Below are 15,692 nucleotides of genomic sequence, written 5' to 3' on the forward strand. Positions count from 1 at the left end.
CAGCAAGGAAATTTATATTATTTTTCTGATTAGGTGTTGCCTGTGAATGATGAGCTACCTGTTATGCAAACAGGCCTTGTTCCCATGCTCCACTGCCTGGAGGGTGAAGAAGTAGTCCTCTCCTCGGAGTACATTTATGCCACAGATGTGGACAGCGATGACATGGAGCTGATGTTCATGCTGGCCCGCCAGCCCCACCATGGGGTAGTGAGCAGAGCTGGCACTGCCGTGGATCGTTTCTCCCAGGCTGATGTCATGGCTGGTTTAGTCACATACAAGCACACCAGTAAGTGAGCTAAGGACACAATTAGAATGAAAGGTGGTCAGACAAGTATTAGTAAAAAATATCTTAACCTGAATCCACGCCTTTGCAGAATTCCAGTAGGAACTTATAAACCATGCATTGTGACGAGGGAAAAAAATAAACTGGCTTTAAAAAAGACCTGTCTGATAGACAACTACCAAATGTTTTAATATGTTCTCCAGATCCCTGCTTGAACTGAAAATTATATTCGAACAAGTATATGAAAGCACCACAATCCAGGAGGAACACTTTCACTACTTTCACTGTTGCTGACAAAATATCTTGGGCTTTTTTGACAAAATTATTATTGAGTACAAACTACAGTATTTTGATATGTTTTATGGTAGTAAAACCCCACATTTTTACTTCTTCCTTGCCTCTCCAATCGAGAAGGCTATCTACTTTGGACAGATCATAGTCTTTCCATACCACAAGATAAAGAAAGTTCTGACTTTCTTAAAGACAAAAAAATGTTTAAAATGCTTTTTTTTGTGGTTTTATTGTTAGCACCTTTTTTAAAAAAAAATTACTGGCAGAAATCAAGGGCTGGTAAACTCCCTTTCTTACTTAAATTTATCCTTTCATTGGGATTGATTTATCCTTTCTACATCTCTGAATAGCAGCTTTAGTGGTTTTTTTCCCCTGAAACATTCTGGTTTTCTCTTTAATTATTCTGTAATTCTGTGTTAGCATGGAGAATAGATGTGGTATTTTCAAGCTTGGCACTGTCAAAAATGAGCAGCTGGTATTTGAAAAGGAAGTACTTAATTGTAGCCACCAACAACAAACTTTTCTTCTGCATTCTAAAGACATCACATACTGTGTTTCAATGACAATATTTTGCAGGGGCAATGAAGTTGTACTACCAAGGGTGTAGTGTTTGTGGTTTTCATTTCCAAATTTCTAACATTAAATGTGCTGTCAGCAGGTATCACAAGAGAAGTCTGGGAGTCACTTTCCTTTGCAGGCTGCTTATTAATGATATCTTGCAGCAATGCAAGACACAGGCTGCCAGAAGTGCTGGCAGCTGGAATGCTCTGAGCCCACAGATGCTTCTTGCAAGGGGTGGCAGTTCCCCAGTGCTGTACCAGTGCACACTTTAAATGTGATTGCATATAGGCATAATATACAGTACAGTAATAAAGTACAGCAATAAAGTACAGCCCTTGTTATAGTCTATTTTGTAAGGATAAGAAGCACATAGGAATACATGCATTACTTGCTGTATTAAATTTTTTCTTTTGAAAGAGCATGGATATTACCATTTGTCATAGAGGAAAACATACATAAAAGAAAGATTTTCCTACATTCCTTGAGAAGAAGTGCAGAAAAAACACTTTTCCCACACAATATAAATTTTGTACATACATTAGTGCACAAAGAACAGAATCTTGAGGACTATTAGCCATGTTATTACAATATAACATAATATCATAACATTACAATTATAACATTATAATTACTATAAAAATACTAAGCCTCTTTTCTACACCCTCTTATTATATGATAGAAGTGAGCTGGTTAAAATTAATTATTAACAACAAACCAAATCTCTAACCAAGCAGCACCCCACCAGTCAGAATTAAGAATTCCAGTAATTTTGCTGCTGCTTTCTTTTTCTTCTGACTTGATATTGAAGACTGTCCTTGCAGGATAAAAATTAGTCTTCAGGAAGTTTTGGCAAATAATTTCTTCTAAATATTTTTTCCCAGGTGGTGAGATTGGCCTGACTCCTTGCATTGAGATCCTAACCTTGATTGTCTCTGATGGCGAGGCTGGCCTAGATGTGGAAGACTGCTGTTATGATGGACTTCCTTCCCCCCCAGTTTCACGTGATGATCCCTTTCCTGTCTATGACCTTAACATCACTGTGCTTCCAGTGGACAACCAGCCTCCATCAATTGTAACCGGTGAAAGCTTCCTCTCAATATAGCAGTACAAAGGGGGCTACCCAGTGCTGTAATGGCTAAAGACTCAGGGTGGCTTTTTTTGTTATTTGATTTTTAGCATTAGAAATAGTTAGTTGAGATCAGCATACAAAAGTTTTGTATCAGAATTTTCGTCAATTTTATTTTCATTTCCTTGTACAGTGCAAACACCCAATCCAGCTGCCAGTGCAAGTATGATCTGGCTGCTCTTCAGCTGCATGTTTAAAGCATGCAGTTAGAGATAAGAGCACTCAGATCTGCTCCCCACCATGTCTACATGCTAATTCCTGCATATGTAAGCTATGTCTAGGTAAAAGTGATCTATATCTTGTCCCTGAACTGAACTCATGGCTCAACAAGTATGAGGTTTATACAGGGCAAAAGCATAACCATAAATAACCATAAATAGAGATATTTATTTACCTTTGTGTGTAGAACATAAAACAGAAATTTGGGACAGAATCATTGTATTTAATTCTTCTAGCAAATAAAGACAAAAGCTATACATAAATAGATATGAAGCCACATTTTCTCGACTACTCTTCAGAATCTAAGAAATTCAGTTACAATGGAAATAGAGTTCATAATGTACATCTAGTCCAACTGCAGCCCATTATGTGAAATTTCCATCAATTTCCTGGGCTTTTTAGTGTTGTCTGTGGTGTACATATTAAAAGTATGTTTTCTCTATGCTTCTGTCTTTCAATGTCATTTGTTTGTAAATATCAGGTATATGTTATGTATCTCAGAGACTATTTAAGCATATGTATGAGTAGTTTTGTAATTTGCAGGCGCTCACCCAAGTAATGTTCTGGAAATGAAGCATTGTCCCAGCAGGGAAATTAAGCAGTGATGCATGAAAAATTGTTCATTACGAGCAATTCTTAACAGCACTCATGTAATTAATGCTCTGACAAACAGAGGTAACAACTGTTCTTGAGCAGTACATAAACCTTAGCTAATAACTTAACCAGTAAAAAAATTTCATGATCCTCTTCTTCTCTGCTTCTGTGATGGCAAAAGCAGAGATGTCAGTGAAAGCAGAGAAGAAAACATTAAAACAAAACCCCTCAGTAATTCAGTATTTGTTGTATTTCCTCCCTTTGTTATTATTTCCATTCTTATTAAAAACAACAGTAAAATCAGCTCATGACCAATAATGCTTAACATGTTTTTTGTGCACAGGTGCAAGCTTTGTGGTGGAGGAGGGCTCCTCAGCAGCCCTTACTACCAAACATTTGTTTGCCACTGACCCTGACACCACTGCAGATGACTTAGAGTTCGTGCTGGTTTCTCCTCCCCAGTTTGGTTACATTGAAAACATACTGCCTTCTCCTGGGTTTGAGAAGAGCAACATTGGAATAAGCATAGGTAAGTCTTAACAATTTAGGATAATCAAGCAGATTAGATCTGGAGGGTGTGTGGAAAGCTCTGCAGTGGGCTCTGGTGGTGCAGATGCAGGTGTGGGCATTCATACAGACTTATGAGGAATGCAGGTGCTGACAAATGAAGAGCAGTGGGACTTTGTGAAGGAGTTCAAAGGGAGACCAAAGCAAATGTGAAGAATCGGCCCTTGAAGCAAACAAGGTAACACTTGTTTTATGCATCCAGCTGAGATATCTTAGAAGTCACGATATGAAATGCAAATCTGCTCTCCCTGCCTTTCTCTTCAGTCCCCCATGAAAGACTCCAGTGTCCCTTCACCTACACCTCTGCCAATTAAATGCAGTAGCCTGGGTGCCACATTTGTTTCCAAGCAAAGTTGCAGAAGTGATAGAGGTGGTGTTTGACTTAGATGACAACTTACCTTGTCCACTTTCAAACTGTGAAAGGCAGTTTCACCCTCAGCAGAACACATTGTGACAGGATTTGTAATGCTATCAGCTTTTACCAGGCATCTTCAGCTGGAAACCTGTAATCACTGAGTCTTTAAGTTCTCCTTTTTGTGGTCTGTCAGTCAAAATGTAATTAGAATAATATAATTATAGAATCATTTAGCTTGGAAAAAGCATAAAATCCAGTGATTAACCTAGCACTATCAAGGAATCTTGGACCTCAGACATTTTCCTACCTATTATTTGAGTTGGTTTTATGTGGGCTCAGTTTTGCAGTCTGAACTGAAAAGTGAGAAGCTTCAGAATCCCACCTGAAGCAAAATTATGCATTTTTGGGGGGGAAAGCGCTTGTTTCCTGCAGTAACATCTGCAATGTAACTCTTACCATCAAAAAATGACAACTTAAAAAATTCAAGTTATTTATTCTTTGAAAAAAGACATAGTTTCAATTTTTTTGATGATGGATAAGACTAGGAGACATGAAAGTATTGTGCTAACTCATTTTCTTTTTAAAATCTGTAGGTTCATTTCAGCTGAAGCACCTGAAAGCCATGAATATAAACTATGTTCAAGCCAGGCACATGCGAATGGAGCCAACAGAAGACAAATTTGTACTTTATGTCACTGATGGGCTACATCGCTCAGCAGAGACTCCATTTTTTGTGCTAATCAGCCCAACCAATGATGAAGTTCCAGAATTCATAGTCAGGAATATTACTGTAAGGAAATAAGCAAAATGCCTGTCATAGAACTACTTTAACCAGAAACCACTCTTTAATATAAATAAGAACATTGTCCTTATACCTGTTTCTCTGCATATTTCCCTTACTTTTTGTTGTTCAGCCTACTTCAGGAAACAGCCCAGTGAAATCCCATGTAAACCTATAAGACAGAACTTCAGTGGGATAGGAGCAGTGCATAGGTCTTGGAAATTTGCACTTAAATAAAAAGAAGTGATCAAATCTTTAAACAAATATGTGATCTAGAAAGCAGTGAAGATCTTTCATCTCCTTCTGCATTCCTAAGAGCTTTCACATTTTTAATAGAGTATTTTTAAATATTTCTGGCATAGCTTCTCCCCTCTCTGTAGACGGTCATTAATATAAATAATTCCATGAACAGAGTGTAAACTTACTGAAAAGTAAAAAGTGGATGTATAAATCTATATGCATCCACATTTTTAGATACCTTTATATATTAAAAGGCTTTCTCCTTTGTGCATTTCTGAGCACTAGATTTGGCACTGATTTAATGCATTTTCTATTAATCTGGGCAAAATGATCTCCTTATTGAAACTTCTCTCTTCATCACTGTAACCACTTTCTCTGTCTCTTAAACTGGTTGAAATCAGTGGCTGGTTAAAAATCTACTTGGTAAGGGTGGATTAATCAAGAGATACACTTGTACACAAAAATACTCATGAAACCACACTAGAATTCTATTATTTCTTTTTATGTAAAATAATTGGATATTTTTTCTCTCACGTTCAGGTTCAAGAAGGGGAGATGAAAGAGCTGGATCTGTCTGTTATCAATGCAGTTGATCTGGATGTGCCTCAAGACCCTCTGGTATTTGGGGTTGTGCAGATGCCCTCGTACGGGTTCCTTATTAATGGTGTTCACGGCAGTGATGTTCTGCACTACAAAGAGTTAATTAACCATGACCACCACAGCCATGGGTTGCTTGTTCATGACTTTTCCATGGAACTACTGAGGAATGGTAGGTGCAGCATTCTTCTTACAATGGTCTTTCATTATTTTCATGAGGCAAGTGGCACACCAAAGAAATCTTCATCATTTATTTATTCGCTTGCCTTATGTTTATTTTCAAGACAATGTTTAGGAATGGAAGTTGTCCATATTTAATGCTATCCTGATCTATTGATTTTAGGAACTGTCTATAAAATCATCCTGAGACACCTCTGTATCGAAAAGGATAGTAAAATGAGTAGGAAAATCATCTATTCTGAAAAGAAATAAAAGGAATAATGTAACATAATTTAACATCATCAAATAGATTTGTAAAAGTTTTACAGTATCTAGAATAGAGAGACAGCAAGATTGATTTAAAAACACATTAACTGATCATGATGTTTCTTCAAATGATCACAGAATTGTAAAGCATTTTAGGTTGCCAGGGACCTTTAGGGGTCAACTAGTCCACCTCCCCTGCCATGGGCAGGCACAAATTGCACTGGATCAAGTTGCCTAAAGCCACATTCAACCTGACCTTGAACACTTCTGGTGTTCCACAACCTCTCTGGACAAACTGTTCCAGTGTCTCACTACTCTCACTGTAGAACATTTTGTCCTTATGTCCAACCTAAACCTACTCCTGCCCCTTGTTAGGTCTCTACAGGCATTGGTAATAAGTCTCTCTATCTCTCCTATAAACCTTCTTTAGACATTGAAAGGCTATATATATACCATATGTCTAGCAATAAACATACAAATTGGGACTCCACAGCTTAGCACGAGCAGTCAGCCTGCTTTAAAGCAGTAAATCTGTTTCAAGTACATGTAATGAAAAAGTGTATTTAACAGTGCAAGGAATATGGTGGATCCCTCCTGACTGTGGCTATTTAGTAAAACATGGAATCTATCACTATAAAGAGGAGCATGAATTCAATACTGTTACTCAAATTTCAGTTCAGCCCTCAAAAACAGAGGAAAGATTTTTTGTCTCTCTGTCTGTCTAATACGAACCTCCAGAAATATCAGGGGTCCACTCCAAATTCTTCTGCCTTCCCAAGTCTTGGTTTTGACTTTCTTTTTTGGCTTTTTCCTGGTATCCACAATGGTGATTGAGGCATCTTTAGCCTAGAACATCTGATTGTCCATGGTCATAGATACAAAGCCAGCTGTCCTTCCAAAGGCTTCTTCAAAGTTCTCTGAGAATTATTTAAAGCACAGGAAAGTGTTGCCTGACAATTTCATCCTCTCTATAGTTCCCATCAAAGTGATTTGGAATAAGGAGAGGAGAAGAAATGTACCTTTTTCAGATTGACAGAGACTCCTTTTTTGGACAGTCACTCCTTACTTAGGTCAGGCTGGTGACCTTGAGTCAATAGTATGTTGCTAGATCACTGATCAGCAATGTTAATCAAACTCATCTTCTGATAGCTAAGGCAAGTTTGTTGTTACCCTAGCATATGGGGAGAGGAGATGGAAAAAAGGTGATTGAAGCAGAGTGAAATTATGCGAGGGGTTTTGCAGGAGTCAGATTAAGTTGTTCTTTCCATTTATTTCACCCATTGTCCCTCTCCCTCTCTTTTTCTCTTATTTTCCCCCTTCCTGCCTCGCATAGGAATGAAACTGATGTACATGCATGACAACTCTGAAAATCTCACTGACAGTTTTAAAATTCAGCTATCAGATGGAAAACATAAAGTCCTCAGAACTATTTCAGTAAACATCATTCCAGTTAATGATGAGAAACCAGCACTGAGCAAGTAAGTCACATGTTTCTGTTCCTGACAGTGGGATGTTTAGACAAAATGATGGAAAAGAGAACAAAACACCAAATCATAGAATCATGCCATTGTTAAGGTTAGAAAAGGCCTTTAAGATAATCAAAGCCAACCACCAGTTGGATTTTTTCCATCCCAGCATGTTTACCATTAAACAATATCTGGTGTCTGATGCAAAGAGGGAGCCATAACAAGCAACAGAATAATGTCAATAAAAATGTTTCTATATAGGTCTCTTTCTATCAGCCTGTTTAACAAAAAAATTTTTACTGAAAAGAGAGCTTTAGTGTTGCTTAGTGTTGCTCTACATTAAACAAATAGAGGAAAAATAAAAGTGTGGGGGGAAAAATTTTGGTTGTTTCTTTCATGAGTTGCTTCAAGGTGTTTGCCAGCTGTTGTACCTCTGCTGAACACTGACCACCGTGATACTGCTTTTCTCTTCCCTAAGACAAAGGCCTGCCTAAAATACCCCTCTGAAATCAGCTCTGGATTTTGGAACGGGAGGATCCACAAGGCTGAAGCAGGAGAAGGGCTTACCGATTATAATTCTCTTCTTTTATATTCTAAAACTTTTCTCTGCCATAATTCAACTGCTGCAAAAGTACACACTAACTTCCCTTACGCTTCAAAGCTAGGAGTCATAAATGAATTAGACATGATAAGAAATTACCTGACAGACCACTTATAGATAGGCAGCTGGCTGCAAGAGATCAAACCTCCCGGGCATTTTAAAAAGGAGTTTATCCCTTGGATTCTCCAACTGATGACAGACAGAGCATCAGGACCTCCATATCCCTTGGGTTCTCCAGCTGTCACAGAGCATCAGGACCTCCATACTTGTGACTGTTTTCCAGCCCCAGACTGACAAACAGGAAGCTAAGGGTCCAAAGTTTTTGTGGGAATAGCTCTGAAACTCTAAAGTTTGCATTTCAGACTCACAACTGCCACTAAGGAGGGAATTTCTGATCCGTCAGGGTATTTGGCCTACTTTCAGATCAGAGTGATTATTATTTTTTTACCAGGTAGAGCTTCCTGCAATAACAAATGCCAGTTTCTTAGTTAAAAGATTTTCAATAACCACATAATACTAACATTTGAGAATTTTCAGTTAGAATAAAGAGTATAATTTATGTATGCATATATCATATACAGATAATTATTGATAATTACCTATTTGGTCCTCACATGCTATAGCTTGTTGATAGGACATTTTCCACCCCCTCTCAGTGAAAGAAGATGATGAAGTTCAAGAAGTCAAGTGTTTTTAGCTTTGCCCAGCTAGATCCAGAAACTGTTGCTTCCTTGTCTGGCAATATTAGGTCTCACCACTTGCCATTCCTGTGGTGAACAATTTCACAGTTTGAAAAATTTATTCCCAAAATAGCTATTCCTTTATAAAAAGGAATAGCTGTTACCCCTCCACTTAGATGAGATGTGTGGCCAGTATTCAAGCAGTAGTGCTTTAAGAAAATGTTCAGTTTGACACTGAGGTGATTTAGCTGCCACATTAAGTCACTACATGTTCACTATAGGGTACAGAGTTCCTTATACTAGTGCAGTTTTACAGCTGAATATTGGGCAGTACTTGAAAGCTTTCCTTAACCTTTTGATCTTCGGGCACTGTCCACCCCAGGGATTTTCAGCTCTCATCTCCATTAGTTATGGTCAACAGACTGAAGAACCTGTGATGGGATGTTTTTGGCTGGCAAACAGTGCCTCCTATTCAGAGTGATTGCCAAAACCTCAATCTGTCACCTCTTGGATTGCATCCTGTAGCAGAGAGTACCCTTGGGGAATGTAAAGCCTTCACACATTCCTCTTGAGAGCTTCTTCCCAAAATGAGATGTGGGTGCTAGAAGGAGTACAGAGAAGAAGCCAGTTAGATATGGTTGTGTCTCCTACAGATAAAGGTGAGCCTTGAAGACTAGTTGTTTGAAAGACAGTCATTTCCTAAATAAGCAACCAGTCCATTAGAGCCACTATTGCTGTGCTCTATATTGACAGTAATAATGCAATCTACTGGTTTACATAGTCTTATTCCTATAAATTGTATGAAGGTGAGCAGAATAGGGTACAGAGGAATAAGAGATATGTTAAATCAGTGTTTTAGGTATCTTTGTTGTTTCTTACCATTGTAAGGAGAAGCTTGTCTGCACTGCTTGATTTTTTTACTCTTTTGAACTGAAATAGGCACCCTTCTTCTATTTTCTCTGAAATTGTCATTTCTCTCAAATATGGATTTGGTTAATCCATATTTCTGGCAGAGAAATTACATGTTGAAAAGGTTCCTTTATTGCATTAATACATGACTTTTAATTTTTTCAGGAAGAACGATATAGAGGTGAACATAGGTGAAACTCATATAATTTCTAGCGCTGTTCTGTCAGCAGAAGATAAAGATACCCCCAGGGAGAGAATTTACTACTTATTTGAAAGACTTCCAGAAAATGGTCAGCTTCAGCTCAAGGTTAGTCTTTGTGCTTCAACAAAAAGCAGGCATGCAAAGAACTCTCTCTTTTTAGCGCAAAATGAAGTTCATTTTCCTTTTCTCCCAAATGCCTGTCATATTCTGAAGTAGACAGCTTGGCCTGTTTAATTGTTGAAGGGGCAACAACAATGATGCTTCCCAGAGGCTTTGGCAATAAAACCCAGATCCTGAACAGGAGAAGATGGAAGGTAAAAAACATGGCAGACCATCTGAGGTGAAAATTGAGAGAGATTCTGGGATAATAATCCCACAAAGGGGGAAAATCAAGCTGGGGGGAATGGGGGAAAGTCTCTGGTTAAAAAAACCAACTCTTACTTCAGTTACTTCAGGGTTCAGAAAGCATGGAAGGAGTTGCATGTTAAAGAGTGAGTAATACCCCACCAACTAGAAGAAAAGCACAGGGGGAAAGAAGGGAAATGGAAGATGATAGAAAGGATGTGTCAAGAGAAATCACAAAAAGTAAGATTAGAAATGGAAGGCAAGATGATCATCTGTTGACCTAAAATAAGAAAAAGGAACAAAGATTGAAAAAAATGCTTCTTTTAAATAGTGTGCATATGTGATAGAAATAAAATTCTGCTTCTAAATCTTGTGAACTTGGAAAGCATTTTGATGCTGGATCTCAATGTCAATATGTGAATTTTATGGAGTAAGTCGGGGTTTTTTTTTTTTTTTTGTTTTTTTGTTTTGTTTTGGTTTTATTTTTTGGGTTTTTTGTTTTGTTTTTTTGTTTGGTTGTTTTTTTGGTTGGTTGGTTGGTTGGTTGGTTGGTTGGTTGGTTGGTTGGTTGGTTTTTTGGTATTTTTCTTTTTGCAGCTGAGGACCTCTGGGGCTTAAAACTTCCACACTCCCTGAAGCTATTTCTCATGCTGTTTTAGCTATGATTTCAGATAGGATCAAGAGCAGATTTGTGAAATTAAGAAATAGAAAACATAAGCTGGGTCAGGAACTATTTAATTTTCATCTTGGTGTCTGACTGAGAAGTGTGCATAAAATGATTTCCTAGAGTAAAAGTGGCTAAACTCCATTTAACTCTATATTATTAATGATCATTGTATCTTCTCCAGCCTTATATCTCCTGGAAAAAAACTCCAGTTTTTTGCTGCCCTTCAAAACATACTATGAGCAAAAAGTCTATAGAAGGAAAGCCAGGTAGCTGTCACTAACAGCCTATATAACTACAAAGAAACACAATTAACTGAGAAGGATGCATGGGTGATTATCAGTTAATGAAGGATGCTTATGTTTTCTAGGTAGGACAAGGGTGGGTTACTCTCCTAACTGGAATGAAGTGCACTCAGGAAGAGCTGGATATGAACCTTGTGAGATATGTCCACACAGGAACTGTGGGGTCCAAGAAAAAAGACAGCTTCACATTTTACCTCTGGGATGGGTACAACAGATCCCCAGCTGTGGACTTCTACATAAATATCAAGGACTTGGAAAAGGGTAAAGATCCACTAAACTTGATGTTTTACAGTGCCTGTTTCTGAAACCAAGATATTTGAGTATGTGTCTTGATCCTTTCCTTAGATAGGCTCTGGCCAGTGTTCCTGCAGATCCTGTAAATTTAACTGCTTGGATTTCACTGTTGGCCAGGTCCTGGGATTTGAAAAGGCTCTGGTGAATACAATGTGTTGCACCTCGCCTCCCAGGACTACCAGCTGCTTTGCAAATAGAGCTAAACATATCTTTCTGAAACTAGCTTTATGTCTGAGTAAAGCAGCACAGAAAAATGGCAAGAATATAAAAAGTAGGCAAAAGACTGTTCAGAAACAGCTCTCTCTTCCAGGTTATTCTACAGCCTTCCGGTCTCTCTTTTTTTATTTCCTCTCTATTAGAAACAAAAAGGTTTACCTGACAATGCTAAGATTGGAAGACGTGTCAAAAGAGGCTGTGCTCTCTTCATCCTTGGCCTCAAAAGGATAATAGTTTTCAGGTTCCAAGAGGATAAAGCCCCAAGCATTGTGGCAATGGCTGATCTCATGGCTGACCCTGCTTTGAGCAGAAGGTTGAACAAAGATATCCTGAAGTCCCTTCCATGCTGAATTTCTCTATAGTCTTAAAGTCTTTTAGTTTTTCTACCAGTCATGGCTTTCCTGTGGCTAAACAATGCAGAAGAGATCGTCCAGTTCAACATGACTATTTTAGTGTTGTTTTGTCTATTCTGCAGGAGACATTGCTGTTTTTACAAAACTCCTTAGAGTGCCAAAAGGAGATCACAGCTACATTACAACTGATGTCCTCCTTGCATTGGATGGTACTGACAGGCCAGAGGAGCTCCTTTATGTGATAACCTCCCCACCCCAGTATGGACAAATAGAGTATGTCAGCTATCCTGGCATTCCCATTACGAGCTTCAGTCAAATGGATGTAGCACGACAGATTGTCTGCTATGTTCACAAAGCCAAGGCAGTTGTTCGTGAAGATACATTCAGGTAAGGGGTAGTACCCCACCCCCCAAGCTCTTCCCCTTGAATTTTTGAGGTATTTAAAAACCTGCACTACGCAACCCCAAAAAAACCACCCAAAACCCCCCAAAAGAATTTATTAAAAGAGCTGGAGGCTCTATGTGAATTCCCAATGTTTATATAGCACATCTATTTCTACTGCAATAAATATAGTTGGGAATGCTTTGGTAATAAATGAATTTTCTCATTGACTCTGAAAACATAATCAGAGACACATTTACTCAATACCAGCTTCAACATTATTATAGTACCCGGACATACACAGCTGTTAAGATTTGAGCGAGAGAGAAGGATTGAGAACATACTTGGTGGAATGTTCCTTTGGTTTCTTGCTACAGCTGGATGTGGTAAAGGTGGTCCATTCAGGTATTAAATAAAAGCTTTCTTATCTGTGAGGTTATAATTTATCATATTAATTTGATGATGGCTTTTTGAATCCCTAAGTATTCTGGAATATAATGAAAACCAGTGCACTTAATCTATTTTGACACTACCATTGGCATGCTATTTTGACATGGAACTTCATGTAGACTCTTGAAATTTTGAGGTAAATCCATAGGTTTATGGCACAGGCTACCTATAGGCCCAGTTCAGTAGCCTAATGATAGTTATTTTCACCTATTTCTGAAATTTTCCACTTAGAACAGTTTAGACTAGGTGCATTCATTTTGTTCTTAAATGAACCTCTCTTGGTTATAAAGTAGAATGAATTATCATCAGATAAAGAGCAGATGTTCTGTGGACAGTTTAGTAAAAAAGGCCAAAAACAGGGAAAAGAAAAAGCTCAAAAATAAAGAAAATGTTTCTAAAAGAAGAATGCTTACTTTTTGCTAATATTGGTAGTTTTCTCTGCAAACAGCTTTGACAGAAGATAGACTTATTGTAAAATTCAAAATTAAGAGATTATTATTTTTCATTTTCATACTAAAAATTAAAGAATTGACTCCTAAGAGCTGAAATTCAGAAAAGACTACATTCTCCTAGAATAGACTTCTGATTTGAATGACTTTTTCTGTGAGGCATGATGAAGTACAAGAACATGTTGCATCATCCAGTTTGAGAACTTTTTTGCAGGCAAGTCAAGCAAGTGGTGCATGGAGACATCAAATAAATATCCCTATGATACTGGGTAAGGTAGCATTGTCCAGAGTTAACCCAAAAGTAATTCTGAAACTTTCCTCAGATTAAACATTTTTAACCATCCCTTCCACTGCATTCAGCATGGTGGAAATTCTAGTTAGGAGATTTGTCTGATTCATTTGTGCTCACTACAGAAAAAGTGAGCAAATATTCCCTGGTTTTATGTTTCTTAATTCTGAAACATGTTCACCAAAACTAGAATTAGATTATTCAAGTAAGGTTACAGTAATGCAAGCCCTAGTTTGGGCAGTGTAGTATAGTGGCTTGTGTTAGTATGACTCCCATATCACACTATTAAAAACGGATCAAACAATTCTAGGCAAATTGCAAGTGTGGATAAACCTAATGTTTTCTGTTTAGGCCAATGGCTAAGAAACAAACCAGAAAGTCAGTCTTATTAAAGTGAGGTTATGATGCTTTAATAAATATTGATATTTGATAACTATTTTAATCCCAATAATTAGATTCCTTGATGTTATAATTTGGAAAATAATTTGGTTTTGTGTACAAATATAAATATTCTGGCAGAACAGTATTATTATTTCAACAAGGAATTAATTATATGGGTAATTGTGGGAGGAAGAGGAATTAACTGACCAGATTTTTACTTCCCACTAAAGTGCTTCCTTCAGACATAAATTTACCTGTATTGTTTGGTGCTGTTGGCTGGAAGAAAGATTTGGCAGTGCTTGTTTGGACAGATGACTTCAAGTGATTAGCAACCTGACATCAGATGCTGGCAGCAGAATGCTAAAAGAACATGCTAATGTCCTCCATTTTGACATGCTGGCTCGATTTTGTAATGAGTTGGCACTATTTATGATTCCATTTTTATCCTTTAAATGCCATGACAGATGGTAGGTCCTGTAGCCAACTCTACTGCCATCAAACTGCAGAAAGCAAGAAATGTTGGTAGTTGTGAAATCAAACCATGCAACATGTCCTCCAAACTTTGCCTGAGAATTGTATCCTAAATTTTATCAGAGTGAGAATATTGGCTGCTCTCCATTCCTGAGGAAATTACAAAGCAGAGATAAACTAGAAATAAACAAATAACCAAAATCTCCCAAAGTGCAGAAGGACATCTTGGACACAGGCAGTTTCATCACCTGTGAAACTGAGCAGTGAATGAAATTCATGGTAAATTTCAGTCTGATGTATCCATGCAGAAGCTTTGTTCCTATCTGGCATTCTAGAGAAGGCTGGATGAATATTCAGATTAATTAACTGAATTATCTAAGTCTTTCACTAAATACTGTTTGAGACATCATCCAAACATTTTTTACACCATCAAAAGAACGAAAAAAAATTCATTTCTGCTGCAATGCTCCAGGCGTTTTGAGAGAAGGTTAAGGTTTTGACTGAAGGTGCTTTACCCTTTTTGTCCTAACACAGTATTTATCATCATTATTTTAGTTCTGTATTTGATTTCAGATAGTTTACAAATAGCGCGACCCTTTTACCATTGGCACAATAGCATTTGGTTAGTGTAGGCAGATGTCTCTGGGTTCCCAGCTGGGAATACCATCCTCAGTAAACATATTTCAGACTGCTACATAGTCCCTGGTCTGCCTATGCTCATTCCCATCTGTTTTATGGCACAGTGCCAGTTTACAAGTGATCAAGCTCTAATCATCCAGTATTGGTGAAGGCAATGAGGAATTTTAGATGGACAGTCTCTGTGACACAGTAAGCTGCTCCATGACCTACTGAAAGTCACTCCCATTCAAGTCACGCAGCAATACACTAGGTGTTGACCCTGTAATTTTGAAAGTACATCTTCAAGGTCTGCAGTCAAGAGACCAGTGGGAAACAGATAACCCACTCAATGTCAGCCACTCCCCATTTCACTTAAGTATGGTAGAAGAGTGTTACATGGAAAGCAGCCAGCTAGACTGGCCCTCATACTTTCTGAAACAACTGTCCCTTTCTAGTAGAGACAAGTTTCTTTGTACACTAGACTCTGCTCTGACTCAGGCAGAACCAACCTGTGTGAAAAACCACCTTACGAAATTTTTTTGCATGTACTGTGCAGCATGACCACTGAAATTTATGTA

The 15,692-nt window shown here is 38.0% G+C and overlaps 1 protein-coding gene across 1 annotated transcript in view; it reads left to right on the forward strand.

Moving 5' to 3' along the window:
• The window catches only part of FREM1 (FRAS1 related extracellular matrix 1), a 56,570-nt gene that overhangs the window by 19,383 nt on the left and 21,495 nt on the right, over nt 1-15,692 (forward strand). Inside the window, 9 exon segments of the mRNA XM_077171818.1 lie at nt 34-286; nt 2,017-2,214; nt 3,418-3,603; nt 4,590-4,786; nt 5,558-5,786; nt 7,374-7,518; nt 9,862-10,003; nt 11,278-11,473; nt 12,198-12,462. Coding sequence (XP_077027933.1) covers nt 34-286; nt 2,017-2,214; nt 3,418-3,603; nt 4,590-4,786; nt 5,558-5,786; nt 7,374-7,518; nt 9,862-10,003; nt 11,278-11,473; nt 12,198-12,462 — 1,811 coding nt within the window.

The sequence above is a fragment of the Agelaius phoeniceus genome, chromosome Z (assembly GCF_051311805.1).
Source record: "Agelaius phoeniceus isolate bAgePho1 chromosome Z, bAgePho1.hap1, whole genome shotgun sequence".
NCBI lineage: Eukaryota > Metazoa > Chordata > Aves > Passeriformes > Icteridae > Agelaius > Agelaius phoeniceus.